Source organism: Pteropus medius, unplaced genomic scaffold (assembly GCF_902729225.1).
Source record: "Pteropus medius unplaced genomic scaffold, Ma_sr-lr_union100, whole genome shotgun sequence".
Taxonomy (NCBI): Eukaryota; Metazoa; Chordata; class Mammalia; order Chiroptera; family Pteropodidae; genus Pteropus; species Pteropus medius.
Window position 1 is genome coordinate 378,374 of NW_024346150.1, and position 23,605 is coordinate 401,978.

General features: G+C 41.2%; 2 protein-coding genes across 2 annotated transcripts in view; both read right to left on the bottom strand.

Annotated features, from left to right (window-relative positions):
- Positions 1–23,605, bottom strand: part of LOC120612884 (uncharacterized) — a 175,075-nt gene that overhangs the window by 43,606 nt on the left and 107,864 nt on the right.
- Positions 1,545–21,753, bottom strand: LOC120612877 (uncharacterized). The gene is made up of 2 exons (XM_039875477.1): positions 13,805–21,753; positions 1,545–13,734 (listed from the first exon to the last, which is right to left on the bottom strand). The coding sequence occupies exon 2, from the start codon at positions 7,043–7,045 to the stop codon at positions 4,730–4,732; it is 2,316 nt and encodes a 771-aa protein (XP_039731411.1). The 5' UTR covers positions 7,046–13,734; positions 13,805–21,753; the 3' UTR covers positions 1,545–4,729.

The window sequence follows — 23,605 nt, forward strand, 5'->3', positions numbered from 1 at the left end:
AAATGATGCTGGGATAACTAGGTATCCACATGCACAAGAATGATATTGTACCCCTATTTCACATAATCTACAAAAATTAACTCAAAGCAGATTACAGATCTAAATGTAAGAGCTAACACTATAAAACAGTTAGAAACAACAAGAGTAAATCTCTGTGACCTTGGATTAGACAATAGTTTCTTAGCTATGAAACCAAAAGCACAAGCAACATGAGAAAAAAAAATAAACTAATTTAAAATTTTAAAACTTTTGCACTCTACTTCATTATGATGGCTATCACAAAACAAAAACAAAAAGTAACAAATGTTGGCAAGGATGTGGAGAAATTAGAACTTTGGTGGGAATGTAAAATGGAAGAGTCACTGTGGACATGGCAATACCTCAAAAAAAATCAGAATTTCTGTATGATCCAGCAATTCCACTTCTGGATATATATCCATAATAAATGAAATGATTAAAAAATTTTTGTACACCCATGTTAACAGCAGCATTATTCACAAGAGCCAAAAAGTGGAAGTAATCTAAGTACCCATGACAGATGAATGGATAAACAAAATGTGGTATATATACATACAATGGAATACCACTCAGGAAGGAAATTTTGAAACATGCTACAACATGGATGAACCTTGAAGACATTATGCCTGGTGAAATTAGCCACTCACGGAGGACAAATATTGTGTAATTCCACTTATATGAGGTACACAGAGCGGTCAAATTTATAAAGACAGAAAGTAAAATGGTTACCAGTGGCTGTGGACAGAGGGGGTAGAATGAGGAGTTAGTTTAATGGGTACAGAGTTTCAGATAGGAAAAATGAAAAAGTTCTACAGATTGAATGGTGGTGATGGTTGCAAAATAATGTGAATGAACTTATAATGGTTAAAATGAGAAATTTTACATTATGTATATTTTACCACAATTTTTTTTTTTTTAAATAAAATGTTTATGTTTCAAAGGACATTATCAAGAAAGTAAAAAGACAACCTACAGATTGGGGGAAAATATTTACAAATCATATATCTAAAAAGGAATTAATATCCAAAATATACAAAGAACTCTTATTTGACAACAAAAAGACAAACAACTCAATTTAAAAATGAGTGAAGGATTTGAATAGAAATTTCTCCAAAGAAAATATAAAATATAAAAAACACATAAAAAGATGCTCAATCAAAACCATAATAAGATACTACTCATACCCAGTAGGATGGCGATAATTAAAAACACAGACATTAACAAATGTGGGCAAGGAGTGGAGAAATTAGAACTCTCACATGTTCTAATTTAAATGTAATTTAATGAGAATGTAAAATGGAAATGGGAAAACAGTCTGGCAGTTCCTCAAAAATGTTAAACAGATTTATCAGATGACCCAGCATTCCACTTCTAGGTATATCCCCGAGAGAAGTGAAAACACATGTTTCACACGAAAACTTGTAGATAACTGTTCATAGAAACATTATTCACAACAGCCAAAATGTGGTTTAAAAAAAAATCCATCAACTGATAAGTGGATAAACAAAATGTGGTATACTATATAATGGAATATTATTTCGCCACAAAAGGAAATAAGTATTGATACATGTTACAACATGAGTGAATCTTGAAAATATTATGTTAAGTGGAAGAAGCCAGTCATGAAAGGCCACACAGAGCCTTTTTATGATTCCATGTATATGCAATGTCCAGAACAGACAAATCCATAGAAACAGAAAATAGACTAGTGGTTGCCTGTGGCTGGGAGCAAAAGGGATTGGAGAGCGACTGCTAACAGGTAAAAGATTTCTTTTTGGAGTGATGGAAATGTTCTGAAATTGGTAGTGGCATAACTGTGAATATACTAAAAACCACTCAAATGTACACTTTCTAAGAGATTGTAAGGGGTAAATTTATGGTATATAAATTATAACTTAATAAAGCTCTTATAATAAAAAGAAATCAGTATGTCAAGCTGCTGCTATGACTGATTAAGAGGAGGACGGGACCAGGAGTTTGGCAATACGGGGGTGGTCATCTGACAAGTTTGACAAAAGCTATTTTGGTAGAGTGATAGGAATGAAAGAATTAAATTTTCATATAATGCATGTGAGAGTACTCAAAAGAGTACCTGGTGCATATCCCTCCACAAAGAAGAAAAAGGATGAACTCAAATTAATGGTAAGCTACTGCTAATGCGTTTAGGCCCTAAAAAGTCAAACAGAGCAGTGAAGAAAGTTAATTTCTCAAAAGTTTTGTTGTGGTAGCAGCCACTGTTATACTGAATCGGTTTACCAGGTTAGGTGACTGCTCTTGTGGACTCTATAACAAGAGTAAGAGGCTGAACTGTGTGCTTACCTTGCTCTATTCCTCCTGCTCTATAGAATGAATGGTGCTGGAGTCAGGCCTGGATCCAGCATTTAAGGAGATGCTGCCACTGCCTGGCAGCTCCTTCATTACTCCCTCTGTGGCCCACAGACCAGCCTGGATCTTGGCTAGGACCGAGACTTTGGCTTGCTTTCTTACTGGTGCTTCAGAAAACCTCCTTCTTATCAGAATCACTGCTGGTGCCACCACTTGCTTACCACAAGTACCACAAGTTCCTGGGTTGCCCAGGAAGATGTCAGCCCTGAAGGAGAACTTTGCAAGCTGATGAGTCAGACCCAAGTGTCTTAAATGCTCATGCAAACATCAACCGCAAACATCAAGGTTTAAAGAGTAAGGAAGTACTACTTCGATATTTGTTGTTTCTACAGTTGCTGTAATGGTAATGCTTTCTAAATGCCCAAGGAGAAGGAAAAAGGGATGCAAAGTTGAAAGAGATAAATCCCTTACAGCTGAGGAATTGAAGAAGGCTTCCTAAAGGAGGCTGTATGTTAAAGAATTGAGTAAATTTTGCTAGGCTGATATGGTGAATACAGCACCTTAGGCTAGAAGGAGGCATGTATATGTGAATATGCTGAGAACAGAAAGTATAAGATGAATTCGTGAGACAGCAAAGTTTCCTTTTAGGTGGAGTACAATAGGACGATGGGAGATAAGCCTGGAAATATAAACTGGAGACCAGTTGCAGTGATCTTTAATGCCAAGTGAAGTAATTTAGACTTTTTCTGATAAGATATAAGCAGCAGCTCTAGGGACATTTGGAAAAAATATGACATGATTTTAATTTTCCATTTTTAAAATTTAATTTTATGATTTGATATTATCTTCATAGGATTCAAATTCTAAAAAGTATTAAAGGCTATACAGTGAAAAATCTTCTCATCTCATTAGTTTTCCCATGAGCAATCATGTATCAGTTACTTATCTATCTTTGTTACATATTCTATACATATACAGACAGACACTATGAGTTTGCATGTGTATGCTTTCTCTCTCCTTTTTATATAACCATAAGCACCGTAGACATACTTACTGTTCTACACCTTGTTTTATTCATATGTCAATTTGTCTTAGATATCTTTCCATTTCAGTAAAGAGCTACCTTATTCTTTTTGATACTGTATTTCATTATTTAGACACTGCAATAACATGATACTGTATTTCATTATTTAGACACTGCAATAACTTAACCAGTCTTTGTTAACGAACATTTAGGTTTTCAATCTTTGCTATTAAAAACAATGCTCTGAAAATAGCCTTGAGCATATGTCCCACATGTGAAAATATATCTGCAGGGTATATTCCTGGAAATGGTGTTGGGGCTCAAAGGGTATATATAATTTTGACTAATTTTGCCAGTTGCCTTCATTGGAGGTTATATCAAATTACACTCCCATCCCACGAGCAATGTATGAGTGCCTATTCCCTCACACCTTTGTCAACACAATATGTTTCATAATTTTAGTTTTGCCTTAGAAAGATTAATCAGGTTATATGTGTAAGAGGACAACCGTACTTACATTTAAAACTAGATGAGTACAGCATATGCTCTTTGGATAAATTTAATTTTGATTGGGGAAAGTAATTTTAAAGCTACAAATTTCCATGCTGCCTAGAAAAAAAGTTCTCTCGTTTCCTGTAGTCAAAGCCATTCTGTTCTCCAGTCCAGTTCTTAGGTGAGCAGCCTTTAGTTGGAGATGGAAGAATGTGAATATGACCTGGGGAGGGCAGTATCAGGCTCTTGGGCAAGGCCAACACTATAAGCAGTTCCTGGGCAGCTCCAAGTTGGAAATAAGGTTCTGTGTTGTCAAGTATTAGGAAGTACTAGGAAGAAGACAGGTCAGAATAACGGAAATTTCCAGAGTGGCTTATGAGGTAGAGCAGCCCATCAGCAGCCAGGGAAATGGAAATCTTATCTCAGCAAGAAACCCATGGAAAATGATTTTAAAATTTTAACTCAGGATTACATTAGCCCCTCTAGTGCCTGTGAGTAAGTAATATGCCTCATCGCCCATTCCCGCCTCTTACCCCACACCTACTTTACACTGGATTACCCTAAAAATTCGGCAGCTGTAAACTACTGCTACAGAACTAGATGTTCCTCCCTCATTTGAAAAGGTATTTTTCTAAAGCTTCCCCCACCCCCAATACACACACACACCCAAAGATACAAAGCTCCCTAGGGACAGGAATTCCTTTCTGGCTCCTTTAGAACCCTCTTTCACTCTAATTCTGACAGGATTAGCTTAAAATCTATACTCGAGTAATTTAGACTGATTCAAGCTGTAGACCTCCTCCTTCACTTTGTGAAACTCACCACCAAGCTGGATCCCATGCTGGCCACATGGAGGCCATACCCAGCCTGCTATGACCCCATTAAATAGAGACTTGGAATACCTGGGTGCAAGTCTTCCACTGAGAGATGGTGTGCCTTCTGTATCAGTTCATGCAAAAGTTTTTTCTGCCTCAGTCTTTTCTCTCTTAGCACATTTTTAAAATTGCTGATGCACCTGTTGAGGTAGATGGTCTCTGCACACACTTGCTCTAGGCTTAGCCTGCCCTGCTTGGGAGATTCAGGCCTGGAACAAGTTTCACTTCCCAGACTTGGAGCCAGAGCAAACCCTGGCAATGAATATGCAAGAGATGAGTTATTAGAAGCCAGAGATAAGTTGCTGGGATCCTGAGAGGCTTGGTTTCCCTGTGTAGAGATGTCCACTCCACCAGAGACCACACTGAACAAGCTCTCACTCTGCTGACTTCCGGGGCTTTCCACTGAGAAATCCTGGGCACCCCCTGAACTCATTGTTCCAAGAAGTCTATCACTGTTCTCTGACTGGGAACCACTCTCACTGCTTTCCAGGTCCTCAGGACTGACTGACCCACTGTTCTCCAGCTTCTGAAACACTCCCTGCAGAGCTGAACGAAAGTGGTGAATTGCTCGGCCTAGTTTACTGGTATAAAACTTAATTTCAACATCTTCATCCTCTTGCGAGCCACCCAGACCACAAGAGGATTTTTCAAAGACATCTTTAAGGACTTGAGCGGCACGTTCCTCCTCTTCATTCAAGTCAATATGAACCATGTTGCTGAAAGTCTCAGGCCCTATGATAATTTCTTCCATCATGCTGTCACAGCTCAGAGTTGCAAACCTTCTGGATTTGTCTGTCAAAAGGTCCTCCAGCTGCTTTGAGCTCAGAATATCAAGCCCACTTTCACAGGCCAGGAGCTTGTCCTCTGTTTTCAGCAACCCAGAAAGTGATAGGCAGCTGCTGGCTGAACTTTTATCGATGCAGTTGTTTTCTCTTTTTGCTACTTTACATGCTTCAGATTCTTGGCTGTACTGTTTAAAAACCTGAGATTTCCCAGAATTCTCTTCATTTGAGATTAACACTAGGGAAGGTTCCTCAAATTGATGGAGAGCAGACAGAGAAGGCTCTCCCCCCATGAGTTTACCACAGCTGCCACTGATGACTTGGCATGTTCCTAATGTTCCTTTTACTTCATCCCCTGACTTAGACAATTCAATTGGCTTTGCTAAATTGTTCTTGGGTGGGAAGCAAAGGTGTTGCTGCTCAGGAGTCAAGGGTTCTCTATGTTGATTCTGGGCCCTTGTTTGATATGCTTCTGTTATGGGTCCTCTGTCTTCTGTTTCCATCTGAAGAACTGGTTCATCTGGGTTTAAAGAATTCAAATTATGATCCTGTAGTTGTTGTTGCAAAAATGATAGAGACTCCTTTTGGGGATTCTTCCAGCATTGTGGTTGGCTTGGTTCTTCTCTGGTGGCAATCTGGACCCCTACACTCTGCAAGAGGATGGATTTCTGCAAGATGAAGTCTCTATGCTCTAGATGGGCAAGCTTCACAACAGTAGGCCTGGGGGCTCGGGCTCTGCCTGCCCTGTAAGCTTCTGTGATGTACTTGTTGCACTGTATGCCATTAACACAGAGGTGCTTGGCCAGGAAGCTGTGCACCAGCTCCATGGTATTCTCCCCATCTTGCTCAGGAAGTCCATACAGATACAGAATGGCTTCCTCATTGGGTCTGTCCACATGGTGTTCCTGAGCCTTTCCATCCATACACACCTTGGCCAGGGAGCTGCTGCCCACCTGTAAGCCTTCTATTCCACTCAGAACTGAGTCTACACAGCTAGAGACTTCATCCACTGAACCCCGGACTTGGCTCAAGTGCTGCTGAAGCTCAGCAATCTCAGTTTGGAGACGGCTGATGCCTTGTAGCTCTCTGATTATATAGTCTACTATATCCCCCAAAGGCTCTCGCTGTTCAAGACTGCATTCTTGGCCAGGGCCCTGGGACAAAAGGGGCTTGGCTTGATTCCTCTCTGAGGGCTCTTGACAGCTGGTGGTAATGCTGGCAGATGAGAAGCCCTGAGAACCAGACCCTGAAGCACAGGCAGTGGAGCCCGAATGAAGCAGGCTGCTGGCCTGCTGCCTAAAGCTGCAATGCTGGGCCAGGCCCCCATCTCTATCCCCACCAATGGCGGAGGCTGTTGACCCACAGCAAGGGAGCAAGGAGCTGTCCTCTGGTAAGGATCCGGCAGGGCCTGAGGACTTGCTCTTGATGTCACACACAGTCTCTACCTTAACCTTATCTGGGGAAAGTCTGGAGGCGGGCCCCAAGGTGACCATGATTTCTTCCTCTGACTCTTGCAACAATCGCTTCATTTTCTACCACAGGATCTGAGGGATTCACTGCCTCTTCCTCTTATTTCTGGTCAGATGCTTAATAGAGATTGTCTTGGAAGGCAATATCCTGTACTGCTCTTTTCAGTCTATTTCTAGCAATTATTGCTGGCTGATGCCTTGGGCTTAGGCCACACTGCTGCCTGGAATGGTCCCATGTGTGGTCTCCAAACCTGGCACATGCCCCTGGGATTCTGGCTTGACTCTTATTCCTGTAGCTAGTAAAAAAGGAAAATAGTGCACTCAGGTCAGGAAGGCCTTGGATAATTTTAACCTGAATCAAGCAGTCAAGCAGGAATAAGAATATTATCTTCTAAGACTGTAGAAGTCATCCCTCACCTGTCTCCCAACACTGACTTTAAAGGCTGCAGACAGCTCTCTCTCCTTGGCTTCCTATGAGTATTGATGTAAAATCAATCAATTCCTTGTGTTCTAGGCAAGTACCCAAAGCCAACAGGATTGAGACAAACTCCTGGAAAGTATGTGGGGGTGAGGTCATGAGTATCTAAGCCTTTATCAAATGCAACACATGAGTCTGGCTTGGGAATGAACAAATAGATGCTTAAACACTAAAGCTCAAAACACATACACAGCGAACAATAACAACAAGACACTGAATGCTATTTTTTCCCCCAGTTGGTTGTTCTGGTGAAAGCTCAGCTAGCTACTCAAAGGTTTGCTCCAGCCTGAATTTATAGTACAAAATATTTTCCCTTGTTTAGTAATATCGACCCTTCACTTGGAGAAAGGACCATGGCAAGTATTTTAAACTTGGAGCAAAAAAAATATTTTCTACACTTAATTCTAGAATAAGGTAGCACACTATGGACATACTCAATGTCCCGACACAGGAGGCATTCGGCATGTTTGGATCTAGAGGGACAGGTGGCCAAAAGCACACATATGATGAACTCACAGCTGGGGATGAAGGAGGCTCAGCTGGAGTCCTGAACTCCATTTAATAGTCCCCAAGGGCTTGGTGCAGCCTAATCAATACACAAGTTCAACTTTCCTGGCCCACATCTGGTCTAATGCCTTCTCAGAGCATGAAGAGAAGTGATTTTCCAGCACTGTCCACTCCTGGAGTAACAAAAGGTTGCCCTAGCCCTCTGATGAGCCTGGAGAGAACAATGCATGGAACACGTAGGGAGTTGGTTAAATCACAGAGGGCTCCGGGGCACTTTGGTGTTCTCCAAAAAGGTAAAGACAAGACCTGCCACGAGTCTTGCCTCTACACCCTAAGCTACTGGCTGTACTACAGAGGTGGAGATAACTACTACCTTATGTGAGGTGGGCATCCATGCCCTTTTCACTGGGAACGTGCAGAGCGTAGAGAAGGAGCAGAGGGGAAGGTACAAAGGGGAAAGCAGAGAGCTCAGGAATGCGTGAGACTGCCAATATTCCCTGGCTCTGCTCGGTCACCTGGGAGGGTAAAACAGGCTGCTGGGACACATGCTACTACTGTTCATGTTCTTCAACCAGAGATGGTTTTCCTATTTTCTAGATTTGATATAGCTTTTGATCTTTATAGCTTCAAATCCCTGCTTCCTTTTCTTTTCCCAATACTCCAGTCATCCCTATAAGAGGGAAACTGTCTATGAAGAACACAAGCTGACAGCTCCGATGGTTATTAATTGTCAGGAAGGGCCATCATCTATGGTCTGTGGGCCTGAAAGTTATAAGCACCGTGCTTCCCCAGACTAGGAAGAACCAAAAGGACAATTCATAAGACTTGGGATAAAGATGAAGCTGACCCCCTTTACTAGAAATAACTAGGCCAAGAATCAAGAGACAGAAACTAGATTAACTCCCATTTTATTTCTTCCCTTTTTCTCTCTAGTTCATCTAAAAACTCTGCTTCATCTAGAAATTCCTCATTTCAGAATGCTATCTATCCTGTGAGGCATTAGAGAGGCCCAATTATTACCTTTTAAGCATTACTGCTTTATTTCAACATCTCAAAGGGCCAGGATCAGCCATGCCCCTAATTTGGCCAACTCACTCTAATGTCAGCGAGAGCAAAGATGCTCCATGTGCACAACCAGAACCCTGGGTCTTGGGCTTAGTGCCCAGCTGCCTAGGCAGCAAATCCCCCAATTCTAGGACTGACTCATCAAATTCTTCCTTCTCTCCTCCCACAAGCACAAAATCTGTATTTCCAAAGCCATCCCTTTCTTTTCTCCCCAGCTATGCAAGGTATTGGCATCTGGTATTAGCTCTGAACAATGTCCTTGGCCCTAGAAGGGCTGGAGCTGATAATTAGCCTTTCAAGTTTGTTCAAGGAAAAAGCTTACTTACTGAACCAAGATAAAAGCTCTGTATATGGCCACATGAAGCCATGAAAAAGTGCTACTAGACTGAGAATCAGAAGACTTAAGTTTAGTCTTGCTTTACCAGTGACCTTGGATTAAACACCTGACCTCTCTGGACCTTAGTTTCCTTACCTGTAAAGTGAGGAAGTCATTAGGACTGTTATTAGCTAAAATGTGAGACTAGTAATTAGTAAACTGTAAAACATTACAGTATTGCTGTTATTACTGACATGGCAAGTCCCTGAGACAAAGAAGCAGGGAAACTAATATCTAAGCCAAGCACGCAACTGCGAAGTGGTATAATTTGACTGAACCCTGACTTCTATCCCAGCCCCGGACCCCTATCCTTCCCAGTATCTTCTAATGGTCCATAGTAGTGCCTAGAAGCCCATCATTAGAGTGACATTCTTTGTTACTCTTGCTTTCTTCTAGAAGTTCTTTTTAAGGTAAGAAAAGGGAGGAGCAAAACATTTAGTCCCCAATATTTCATTCAGGTGACAGAGGCCTGCCATCCTCCATCAGGCAACCTGACAGCATAAGGTGAAGAAAACAGCTATAGGAGGCAAGCTGATGAGGACCAGAACTCATTTCCAGGTCCTCCAAACTCAGCCCCACTTCGGTCCAGATGAGGCATTTTTTCAGGAACAAAAATGAAGTGGACTCTCCTGCTACTGCTTCAGTGAAGGCCAAGTTACCTTAGGGCCTATCTGCTTCTGCACCTCAGATCAATACTCCAGACAATCTTGGCCTAACTTCCTGGATATCTTGCTAGGTGCCCCTACCAAGAGTGCAGGTGCCTACAACACTTGCTGGCCAGCCACACACAGGGTAAATGGCACAGCCATTTATTCAGTGCCCTTTCCTGAAGGACTTCTGAAGGACCAAAGGCAAAGTTACCTGGTTTCCTGTGTTACTGACAAATAGGAAATTTCCAACTGGAGCTGCCATAGCAACTTCTCCCAGCCCCAAACAAAGAAACTTGCTTCCATATTAAATAAACAAACAAAACCCTCCAAACCGCATTCTGAATTGGTAGTCACTGCCCCTGGATGAACTCTGAACTTAAGAATCACCTCCTGGGGATTCTGAACTCTGGATGAACTCTGAAATTAAGAATCATCTCCTGGGGATATGGGTTCCCTAAAAATACCAAACCCACTCAAGTTATCCAGAACCTAAAACAGTGTCTGGCATGTCTGATACTCAAAACAAACAAAGAAACAAAATTCTTGCCACTGAATAAAAGGAACCAGAAAATAAAATCAGAAAATCAGAAGAGTCATTTAAAGATAATCTAGGCCCTGGAATCTCCTACTACATTGTGGTCTAGCCTATGGAGTAGGCTACCATAGTTGAGTTTTCCTAATTTTAAATTTGAAGTTCTTTAGGCGGGGCAGCTACTCTAGCTTCTCAAAAGCCCTATTACTCAAGTTTATAAACTTTGACCTGAAATGACACACTTGTTGTTGTTGTTGCTAATATTTTTCTTTGGCAGACCCCTAAATGGAAGGTTTCTGCTTGAGAATCTACAGTATGCGTAAAGGCCATTACATTAGAAGCTGTGCCTTCTTTATGAATTCTTCGAGCACACAGTATTACTATGCCAAGAATACGGCATGACACACAGTGAGAACTCAGTGCCATGGAAAGAATAAATGAGTGATGACAGGGCTGAGTTTGAATCCAAACCTCCTAATTTCTACTCCACTTCTGTTTCCATAACAACATGCTGCCTTTAACTTCTAAGATTCCTTCTAGATTAATGACTTACAACCCTCATTAAAACTAAGCTGAACACTTTTCCCCAAATATACTTAAAATTTTATGGGGGCTCATTCAGACAAATAAAAAGGGTAATGGCAGCATCAGCTTCTTCTAGAGGCTAGTAATTAGCTGGTTCTCTACAGCATATGAGACTGGTAGGAAGAGACCCTGCCATGGCTCCTGTCATTCCTAGGGTTGCCATCAATGGGGTTTCCAATTGCCCTTCCAACTGGAAGAGCTGCCCTGATCCTTGTGTTGATGATGGGTCTAGAGCAGCACTGTCCAATATAATGTGAGGCACACATGTAATTTAAAAATTTCTAGTAGCCACATAAAAAAGTAAACCGAAACAGGTGAAATTAATATCAATATATTTTACACAACTCATTATCCAAAATATTATCAACATAAAAAATTATTAATCATATACTTCCATTCCTTTTTTCATAGTGAGTCAGTGAACTTTGGTATGTATCTTACATTTACAGCAATTCTCGATTTAGACTAGCCACTATGCAAGTATTCAACAACCACATGTGGCCAGTGGCTACCATATTGGACAGTGTGGGTCTAGAAGGTGGGGGCAAGGGACATTCTGGAGAACCTTCAAAACTTGGCAGCAGATGCTCACTGCAAAGAGCAGACTGTCATCTCAGGGGCAGCAGAATACTCTGTTCTTTCGCTCATCTTTTTACCTGCTCACTTTGATCCTAGCTGGAAGCAGCTTATTCTGACAGGTTAATCCTTTTTAAGGCTACAAAGTATTAGGACAAAACCTTTTTTCTCTCTCAACCTGACCTTTTCTAGATACTCTGTAGTTATGTGTAGCTTTTTCCAATACTCTGGGTGAAACCACAGGATAAACCTAGTCACTTCAAAAGAATCTACCCCATTCCCAGGGAAGACTAAGAGACCTCTTACAGGCAAGAGCATAATCTCAATGCAGCTGGGTCAAGGCATACTATCCTACACAATTCACATTAGAGGGTCATATAACAGTAAAATTATATTTGTTTAAAATTTTACAGTTGACACGATTCCTATTTTATCATCACAACAATACTGTGAGGTAGGACAGAAGGATTATTATTCTGATTTCACAAATGAGAAAAATGAAGCTGAGAGAGGCTAAATGATTTGACCAAGGTCACTTAGTAGAGCTAGGATTTAAAAGGGGGGTGGTCTTCAATCTATAAAGTTAGTGCTCTTTTTACCATGCATGTATGACACAAATAGACAGATTATCTATTATGCATGTGTGCACACACTCAAGACTGAGAAAACTCAAGATGATTTTTCTGTTTATATGGCATATGCATACACAGGAGGGAAGAATTAATACATTAGACAGGAGGGCAATACACACACACACATACACGGAAAATGAAAAGATTTCTGAATATTCACAGGCATATACAAGAATAGCAAAGTTACCTGAGTATATGCAAACACGCATGAGATGAAGGGACAGATATCTATAATATACGTATGCACACGGAGGGAGAGATGTGTATATTCATATAAGATGAAGAAATGAGTTGTCTTTATGTATGTATACACGAAGAGGAATGAACAAGTTATCTATAAACATATGGACATATCAAGAGGGAGAAACAGATTATTTGTATGTAAGTATGAACACATGCAGAGGGTTGGATGGGTTATTTATATACATACAAGAGAGTACCAAGGAAGAATGGATGGTCAGATTATCAGCATAGAAACACGTGCACGTGAAGATTCTATCCTCAGAGCTGAATATGCTATTTTTCACTAATTATAATGACCCCCACCAGCAAGTTGGCTCAAGCAGTTATGTAATTAATGTAGCCTGTTCCATATTCCACCCACAAATGCTTTGCTTTTGTCCCTGCTTGTCGTTCAGAGTCAGTCATACACTCAATACCACTTACCTTGCTGCTGCAACCAAAATAAGTTAAGGAAATGAAAAGGAAAAAAAACAAAAACAAAAACACAAAACCACAAATGCTCAAGTTTTAGAATGCAAGTGCTGTCTTTAAGAGGAAATCCATTCAGAAGCACTTCTTGGTTTGATAGAGAAGCCACAGGATGAACTTTCTAAGCCACAGCACGGCTGCGTGCCCAATCGACAAACAGAGCCAAGGAGCTATTATTCTCAGTTGCACCCAGCTGGCTGGCTCCACTGTGCAAAGTTGATGAGATAAACAATGCCCAGCAGAGAAATCCCCTCAGTGAGAGGCTGGGCAGGAGTCTCGCTGGCTACAAACCTAGGAATCCAATCTGGTCCACACCTCTCTGCTGAGGGGGATTCTGACGACTAGCCTGCTGAAGCTAACAGCAGCCAAACTTCAACTGGATGTGGAATTCTAACTCAATCGATTCCAGGCTTTGAGACTGAGAGAGAAAGCAGGGCAGCTCCTGCTCCTGCTGCTGCTCCTCCTCCTCTCCAGCTGCTTCCTGCCTGCAACCTCCCATAGGGCACCAGCCCTCCTCACACGTTCCTGGAGCACACACCCCCTTCCCCAGCACACTCACGCACACATAAACCTCGCCAGCAAGCTCACTCACACACCCTTGGTGAGTGTCTCTCCCTCTCGCTAAATATAGATCTTACTCTCTCCCCTCCCCCATTCCTCTCCCCTCATTCTTCTTCCCCCTCCTCTCTTCTTCCCTGCCTATCCACCTCTCTCATGTCTGAGCTATAGGATATAAAGAGACATAAGAAGGAGCCCTATACTTTGAGGTATCTCAGAGGGAAGACAACACAGCAAGAAACTGCTGGAGCACAATACAAAGGGAATATTCCCTTCTACTGAGACAAGTTCTGGGGTTTTTTTGTTTGGTTGGTTTTCGATTGATTGTTTTTGTATGTATATAATCTGCTGTCTGCATTTGGTGAAGCCAGAGAACAGGTAATGTGCCCAAGTGCAGCACAATGTTCTCAGAATAGATACCTAGTCCAGTTCTTGAACAGTCGCAGCAAGAGAACCAACAGGAAAACAAGAACTCTCTTAGGCCATGCCAAGGCAATGATTAGATAGAGGTAGGGGAAGCTGGGTGGGCTGAGATGGACCCTCTACGGCAGAAGTTAGGACCACAGACTGTTTTGGAATCCAGAACTAGGAACTAAGACTAAAGTGATATCACACTGAGCAAAACTTGTCTAAGGTTCAAGGCCCTGGTATCATATCCCAACTTTCCCAGTCCTTCTTCGCCAGTGACATCTGTCTCCATGGAGACTTGCTAGTCAGGTAGCTCTCACATAGCATTAATTCCTAATAACTCAACAATTCTAGTGAGCACTCATTAGGAAATTGAATGTCCTTATCTTCAAAGAGCACTCAAGTTGTTCATTGCAACTTACTTTCTCATTGCCAAAAGTAAGCCAAGGACCCTTGAAGCCCTGGAGCATAAAATGCCACATACATGAAATATATGATAACCCTGCTACCACAAAACAAGAGAAACACAGTTGGAGCCCAGAGAACCTCAGAATTCTTCTTGATACAGAGCTCCAACCAGCACAAACCTGTGAAGCCACTCCTATCCTACCTTCTCTGAGCCTGATAGAAAGAAAAAAGGACCACCTCTTCCTTAGGCCCATGGCAGGTGGGTACATGGCAGGTGGGTAAGTTTGATTTACCCAGCACGCTCAAACAAGGTGCTCCAATCTTGCTACTTCTGCTGCCCTTCAACATTCCACGTGACAATCTACAATAGAACACGGCCCTGTTAGCCAGGAATCAGGTAGTCATTCTATGGGAGCCACCCTAGAACCCATCACTGCAGCTCTACGTAGTAGATAAAACAGGCTTTTTAAACTAAGAATGATTTTGTTGGCTTATCCAAGATCCTGAGGAGAAAGTGTTGATTCCAGAGCCAACATTTGCCTCCCTACTGTCTTCTTCCAATAACATTGCTTCCCCCTCAACTAAGGAAAAAAATTTCAGATTCCAAGAGATGCTAAACAACCCATTTATTAACCATCCACCTCATTATGCAACCAGCACTGACAGCAGAGCAAATACTTCCTAACCCAATCAGGAGCTGGCTGGATGACAGAAGAGATAAGGGCTGATAGTGCAACTATAGACACATCTAAATACAGAAAGAAAAAAAAGGAAAAAAAAACATTCAAAACTGTCAAATTCGGTGAAAGTCACAGCCAGTTTATTATGGAGCTTCCCACATTTCAGCTAGGAGAAAGAGGTAAAAAGGGTTTAAAAGAAATATAGGGAAGGCTGATTAAATTAGAATTCCCTCCCCAACTCTGCAGTCACTCATAAAGAGCCCAAAGCAGAGGCTGTCATTATTAGATTTGGGTCCTGGCATCTTAGACTAAGGAGAGCTCGAATCTCAAGACAAGAAGATCCTCAGAGCTAGGACATTGCCTAAAGAACCTACTTCTTCCTGCTTTATCCACCAGTGGCTCCTAGACCTGGCTGAGGATTCCAGATATTATACCAGAGGCTAATGCAACTTCGTCTTGTCCACCTGCCTACCCAAACACATTCAGCCTCTCTTCTAATGCATTTTCAAATAAGCAAAGGCTCAGACAGAAAATGCATTTAGGACATGAGGCACACACAACATGCTATCTCTAGTTACAGTCACGGTTTTGACATAAATTACCTCTATATTGTTCCACTTTCCCATGTTTTAGCAAAAGCCAAGAAGAATAAGTGGGAAAGAGGTAAAAACAGCAGTAAGTCTAAGTTCTGGTTAAAAAAAAAACAGGGCTCGTTCTGCCACCATTCAACAGGGCCCACAGAGTACCATACATCATATGACCAAAGGACAATAAGACATCCTCAATGGACTAGCATTTTGGGAAAGACACATAATTTCAGTTTCCTGAGCCATGTGAGCAACATTGCAGCCCTCTTATCACAGTGGATATGGCTCTTGGGAATCCTGGGCAGGCTAAAAGGATGGGGGTGCTTTTTAGAGGTCACAAGCACCCACCTCAATTGAGAAGCTTCCTCAAAGCAGGGCTGGGCAGAACTGGAAAAACAGATTGGGTTAAGAAGGAAAAGGCATTTATCCAGAAGCCGTGAAATGCTCTGAACAGACATTCTCAAGGTCTGGCTCCCAATTTAAATCTTTACAAGGATCTTTGCCTAGAGACAGATGAGTCAAGATGGAAATTCAACATGAAACACTGACACTCACGCAGAGTTGTGGGAAGGTTCAGAGCTGCAGGAGTTCTAAAGGGGAACCGAATGGGTGGGTTAGTCAGAAGACCACCTGGCGCACAGAATTCATCCTCAGCTAACACATCTGAGTGGCGTCACAGGGATACTGAGGGGGGCTCACCAACCACAATTCTCCCCTCTCATACAAACCAGTCTAAGTCCTCCTGGGGCCGGATAAAACTGGTCCAGAAGCAAAAAATATGCCTGCTCCAAACCAGGCCTGCCTTTTCAGATGTCACTGCCAGAGAGTAGCTGGGTCAGGACCAGCAAGTTCCTACCTTTTCTCCAAAGGTTGACAAACACATATACAGCGTACAAAGGAGAGGTAGAGCCAAAGTCACTTGTGCAGAGAAAGCTTGTGACTTTTTTCCTTCTCTACCACTAAGAAGCAATATGAAGAGGCCAGCATGTGTTCACACAGCTGGGAATTGTTTCATGAGGAAATGGTTGTTTTGGTGGCTAAGAAAAACCATTTTTTTCTTTATAGAATTTTGCTCTCCATAAACTACTCAGAAATAATAGGTAGCAGAGAATGATGGGCAATGGGAGACGATTCTCCTTCCCTCAGGAATATGCCACCCTAGGGGAGAGATGAGCCTGGCAGAAATGTGCTGACTTTACTGATGTGCTAAGACATAGCTGTTACATAGCCTAAATCAGACCTGACAAGCTGTAAGGCAGGCCTAAGGAGTCACAGATTGCTGACAAATTTCAGTTCTACAATCAGGTCAAGTACTGTCTCTGATTAGCAAAAACCTGAACATAAAGAGCTGATAAACTCTTCAGAACTGCCCAGATAAATGGTTAGGTTTCCAGCCTGTACCTCCAAAAGCCGTGGCCCCATTTCCATCCTAAAATAAAATGATTAAAAACTCATAATCAAAGCAGTCTACATGTCTCCTGCCCTCTCACATAAACCTGGTCAAAAGTCACAGCTTCCAGATTTAGGATCAAGGCTGGTCCAGAACTAGTATCTGCTTATATACATCCCGGTCCAACCCATAAAATGCATCAGTCCTGCCTCAATCTCTATACCCCAAGGAAGCCAAGGGACCATATGCTGAGGATTCTCTAATGAAAATCCAAAATTTGAAATTTTATGGGGGAAGTGAACCTCTTATACTAAAAGGAAACTATGTTCTGACTGTCTTAATATTAATCGAATATCTTTTTCAGTTGTTTGCGGCTTGTTCTGATATATCTTTAGGTAAACCCAAATATGGAGAATTCTTTGGAGTAGGTCCCTGTTTCTATAAGCTTTTCGAAATATGTTTCTAGCCAGCATATAGGATTCTTCATATATTCAAAATATCTGGTATGAGGCACTGAGTTATAGGAAGCCAGCAATTGTTCAAAGGGAAAAAGAAGACCTAAAGGAGACACATCCTTATTTGGGGACCTCTGACAGAGTAACAGGGAAGCATGGTGGGGAGAAAGGGAAGTACTCAACTAGATGAGCCTGGAAAAAAATAGACTTAGCCTGGAGATCAAAGAATGCCAAGGGAAAGCCTATTGTTAGTGTTGGCACTGGAGGCTTCAGCTGTCAGCTCACCCAAAATCAATCACACACAGATAACCACTCTGCTCAGACACAAGATCCTTGGAATCCCTGTATTCTAAGTCTCTATCCAGTGACAGAATCTCTTGCAAAATCCTTTGACCCCCTGTCACATTTCACCAAGTCTAACCTATTTTACCTTCTTATCTATAAAATCTGTCCCCTTCTCTACAAACCTTAGTCTAGGCTTCATTGTTTCTCACTTGAGCAATTACAGAATATGCATCCTCCCAGTCTCTCATCCTCCAGAACCACTTCCTTCTCACCCCATTTACTCCCAATCCATTTTTGACAATTTGCTAAAGGGCTATTTCTAAAATGTAGATTTTGTCACTCTTTTTCTTAAACTCCTGTGACTGCTCTTAGGAAAAAGTCCTTTGCATATTATAAAAGTTCTTTCTTATCTATCTATGTATAAAGGAATCCAGCTCCCCATTCCCTAAGTATGGTCAAACCAAACTCTGCACTCATTGAATGTGCCATCCCATCCTTACTATTTCTCTGTCTAGAGTGCTATCGAAGAGTAAAAACCAGTATGGTGAGGAGGCTAAAAACCTTAGCAAGTGCTTTCACAAAACAAGACTTGGAACCTAAACAGTAAAAAATACCCTCATATTTGTTATGGGTTGAACTGTGTTCCCCAAAAATTCATATGCTGAAGTCCTAACCCTCAGGACCTCAGAATGTGACCTTATTCGGAGATAAGGTCTTTACAGAGGTAGCCGAGTTAAAGTGAGGACGTTAAGGTGGTCCCTAATACAATATGACCAGTGTCCTTATAAAAAGCGGAAAATTGGACAGAGATACGCATAGAAGGAAGGCAATATGAAGAGACACAGAGAGAAGATGAGCATGTACAAACCAAGGAGAGATGACTAAAACAAATCCTTCCTTGATAGCCCTCAGAAGGAACGTACCCTGCTGACACTTTGATTTTAGACTTCTAGCCTCCAGAACTGTGAGATGATAAATTTCTGCTGTTTAAGACACCCAGTCTGTGTCACTTTGGTATGGCAGCCCTCACAAACTAATACAGTACTTTTGAAATTATCAATACAATTCTACCAAAATTTTTCTTCTAATAAATAATAAACAAATACTTACTAATAATACCTAAGAGTTATACCAGGCGTGATGAAAAGACATAATCCTTGCCCTTAGGGAGTTCATAACCTAACAAGGGAATTGTTATGACATTTGGCATAGGCCCCTGAGGGAGAAAAGTGTTAGATTTTGCCTTAGGGTAACTGGTAGTGCTATATACTGAGAAAAGACATACAGGAGGTGAGGTGAAGGAGAAAGAAAAAACAATGAGTACAGTTTGAACACATTGCATGAGGTGCCTATGAAAGTTCTTGTGACAATATCTATAGGCAGCTGAATATACGAGTCTGGAGCTCATGAAAGAGGTACAGATAGCAATTTGGAATTCACCAGTGTATAGGAAAAGACATAAGAGTATCTAGAGAAGAGAATTATGTAGAAAACAGTGCCCTGGGAATCACCAAGTTTGAAGGGCAAGCAGAGGAAAAGAAATGCTGTAAAGGAAACAAAGATGGAGCTGTCATAAAGAAGGAAAAGACTTGGAGGGAAAGATAGCAAAAACCAAGAAGGAAGAGTATCTTAGGGAGAAACCAGTCAACAGCTTTTATCTTACCTGTCACAAGAAATGTTCCAGGATGTCAGTTTTCATCTAGAATGCCCTTTCTCATGTTTCTCTATTTATGTCTGAATGTCCTCAGGTGTGAACCAAATAAACACATTTCCCCAGCATGCCTGAAGATGACAACCAGCAAAGAGAAGCCTGCCTAAGGAATTGAGATTATTTCCTACAATTTACCTCTTCCCTTTGGCTTCAAGAAATCTTATTTTACACACTATGACTGTACTTTAAGAACTGCCTGTTTTGAAATGGTGGTAAATCTTAGTTGCACTGTTTACAGAAAAAATACAACTTGCCACTTGCAAGGAGCCATGGATCTCCTTAATGACATATGCTTGTAAACACAGAATTCAAGTTATCCCTTGATTTCCATCTTTCAAAGCTCATATTATCTTATTTCTTGGACATTTCCTGATACTTAATAACTGCTGACTTAGTACTATCTGGGGATTCCTCTGACAAGACTTCTCTAACCATCCTAATTTAAAGGGCTTGTTTGCTACTTTAAAGTCCCATGGCAACTATTTTCGATTATAAGTGTTCATCATTCCTTTTGTAACCAATTACTTATGGCCTTGTAATACTACTTCATACTTTTAAGCAATTGTTTCACAAACTTTGCTGATTGTCTACTAATTATTAGAAGCTATACTAGGAATTGCAATCTAGCAAGTAGCAAGCAGATGTAACAAGAAAATAAGTGGCTAGGAATAGGATATCTGAATCCCTGAACTTGTTTTTCTACCTACGTATACCAAGGCCTAAAGGCATATTAGGCATGGAAGACATTCCAGATGAATATCCACTCCTGATTACCTAAGACTTCAGACTCTAACTCCTACATGGCATCTGACCTCAATAAGCTAGGCTGGGCCATAAAGATGCCTTTAACAGAAGACCAACTCAAAAACAGGTCAAGTAGTTTGCAACTTGAACCCTTGCTCCTGGATCTGCATCCTTAACCAGATATCTGAATTTCTCCCAGCGCAAGAGAAGGCACTAAAAAGAATCTCAAAGACCCAAAGTAGTTTTCTCAAGCTGTCTTTTCATGCCCCAGTTTATTCCAACTGACAGAGCTCCTGTCTCCAGCATTACAGCCCAATTAGAGCTCCTGGAGTGAGAGGGCAGCCTTAAGCAATTCCTAAAAGTTAGAGAGAGTGACTAATACATCCCATAAGAGACACAGATAAGATGTATGAGAATTTGAGAAAAGAAAATATTTCCAGCTTTCAAGGTGCTGGTTTGGATGGGAACCATGGAAAGTTTTGTGAAAGAGGTGCTATCTGAGCTTGATCCTGAAGGACAAATAATATTTGGATATGTGAAAACTGAAGGGAAGAAAAGGCATTCAAGGTAGAAAATACAGGATGAGCAAAGATATGAAAAAGAGAAAAAGGAAGGTATGTTGTTGGAAAGGAAAGGAAATTAACATTTATTACATGTTAACAACATGCCAGGCCCTGCTCTATATGTCTTCCCTAATCTATATCCCAATCACTGAGGCAAATAATATCCAACTTGGAGATGATAAAACTAAGTTTCTAAGAGGCTGAGTGACTTGTCTGAGCCTAAGATAACACAGCTAGTAAGTCGTGGAGCCATATTTCAAACTCAGGCTCTGGATGATTTCAAGCTCCAACTATTTCCAGCTGTACAGTGTAGCCTCACAATTAACATGGTTAGAAAAGTAGGTTGTGCCAAGTCATGGGAGGTCATGGATATCAGGCTAAAAAGTTGAGACTATCACTTAACTACCGATGGAATGAAAATTTAATGTTTGAGAAGAAATTTTCATTTTTCTTTCATTCATTCACTCATTCATTCATTCGCATATGAGCTTGCTGGATGTGAGGCATCAGGAATATAAAGTTAAATAGACACAGTCCCTATTCTTTATTTTCATGCTATTTTCATTTAGCCTTTATTTAAACTTCTTACTGAATTATAATAAACACACGAAAAAAATGTACAAATCAAAAGTATACCAATGTAAACAGAATTCAGATCAAGAAGAGAACATTATCAGAATTCCAGAAGCCCCCTGTGCTCATATCTAGTCACTACCAACCCCCTTCCCCAAAGGTAATCACTATCCTGAAGTCAGACATCAGATTACTTTTGCCTGTTTCTGAACTTAATATAAAAGAAATCATACAGTGTATACTGTTAAGAAATATGTAATCTTGAAGGCAAAAGCCTTCACACAATTCTGGAACATGTTAAAAACCAAAGTCGACTATATATGAAATACTATAGAAAATGAGTATCTAATTCTACCTTTGGGAAAGGCTTCAACGGGTGACATCTAAATTGAGCCCTGCGCCTAAGTGGCAGTGGTACATACACTGGATCCCAAGAAAAGTAAAAGGAAATCATTGGAAGGCTAATACTATAGTCTAAGCAGTAAGAGGGCCTGAACACAAAAGAGAACAGAGAAGATGAGAAAGATAAAAGAAATCATAGAGAGAAAAAGAGCAATATCTGGCAAATGATCCAATGCAGGAGGCAAGAGAGAAGGAAGAATGACACCATGACTTTGAGTGGGTGACTAGCAGAATGATAGTGATTTTAATACAAATACAGAACAAAGGAAGAGAAATAGGCCCAGGAGGGAAGTTTCAAACATCGGGAAATTGTGGAGAAAATAACTAGTAGATAACTAGACATGACGGGTAGAACTTAAGGGGAAAAGGGAGGTTGGAAGTATAGATCTGGGAATCATCTGCTTAGGAAGGCTAGTTAGAAGTCTACTGGCTTCCTAGAACAAGCCAGGGATCCAGCGCAGTACTAGCCTTACAGTGATTGCTTAATTAATGGTTCTGGATTAGAGGCTGAGGAGATGAGAAGATCTGAGATTAAAAGGTGCCTGAGGGGAAAACTGTAAAAAGAAAGAGAGACAGAAAGGAGATAGGCAAGATAAGAAAGAAAGGAAGAGAATTAGGAGGATCTAGGATAATTGAAGCCAAGAAAACAGGAAGTTACAAGTAGAGTTTCAAAAACACTACGAAATGCTATGGAGAAAAATGAGAAAAAGACTGAGAAAAGTGTCTGGGGTGGGAGAAGTATTTAAATATTTAACTGTTAATTATGTCTATCTCCCCTCTGGCCTATAAACTCTTAAATAATAAGAAAATGACTTACAAATAGCCCCAACAGGAACCAGCAGTACCCACTTACTAGTTGGCTTGATTTAAAATGAAAAAAATTATATTAGTTGCTTCCTTTTGGATAACTTGGGCAAAGGATTTTCTCTCACAGAGGAAGAGTTCCTTCCTAGCCAGTATCAAACGTTCACATTGGTTGGATGGTCAGACAAGCAGCTGGAGTCAGAAAAGGTAGTACGAAGCAAGAAGGGCTGCTTTGCTTATTTGGAAGCAAGTAATTTTGTACAGAGGCATCAATCAGACTTAGTCCACAAAAAGTTTATTAATTACCTCCCTTTAGTATGCTCAGAAAATACTGCCAGCTGGAGTTAAAGCATGCTGCCATATCTGATACTTTCCTCTGATTCTAGGCAGGTCAATGTTATCATGGCATTCCTGGGAGATGTTCTGATATGCTCCTCAGAAACCAGAGCCAAGCTCCACCCTTTCAAACAAGCTGCCCAAATCCCAGTCCCAGATGTTAACGTTTAATAACTCACAAGGTTCAGTCACAGCCTAGAACCTGATCCAAGGTTTACAGAAGACCAACCATTGATAAACATCCAGATCCAAATCATAAAGGCATCCAGAATATTTCAGAGGAAAAAACAAACAAACCAACCAACCTTGAGAAATGTTAAGCATTTCTCCTGACAAGCACACAAAAGCAACTCTTGGAAAATTTTCCCACAGTGCCTAGGGCAGCAATTGGCCCCCTTCCCTACTCGTCAGGGTAAGGCACTCCACTGACTTCTTCCTTCCAAGCCCCAGGGTGTGCAAAACAGCCTCATCTAAGTGATCCATACAGCATATTATCCTAGGAACCCAGTGCTCCCAGGAGTCTATATCCCTACAAAAGCCTGAGATCTTGTGGCACTGGCTCCTTGCCACTTTAGCCATCAGAAGTAGTTTCACTGGGTTCCCA

Bases quoted from the DNA above. Each gene is read 5' to 3' on its own strand.
- LOC120612877 (XM_039875477.1), bottom strand. From the start codon at position 7,045: ATGAAGCGATTGTTGCAAGAGTCAGAGGAAGAAATCATGGTCACCTTG.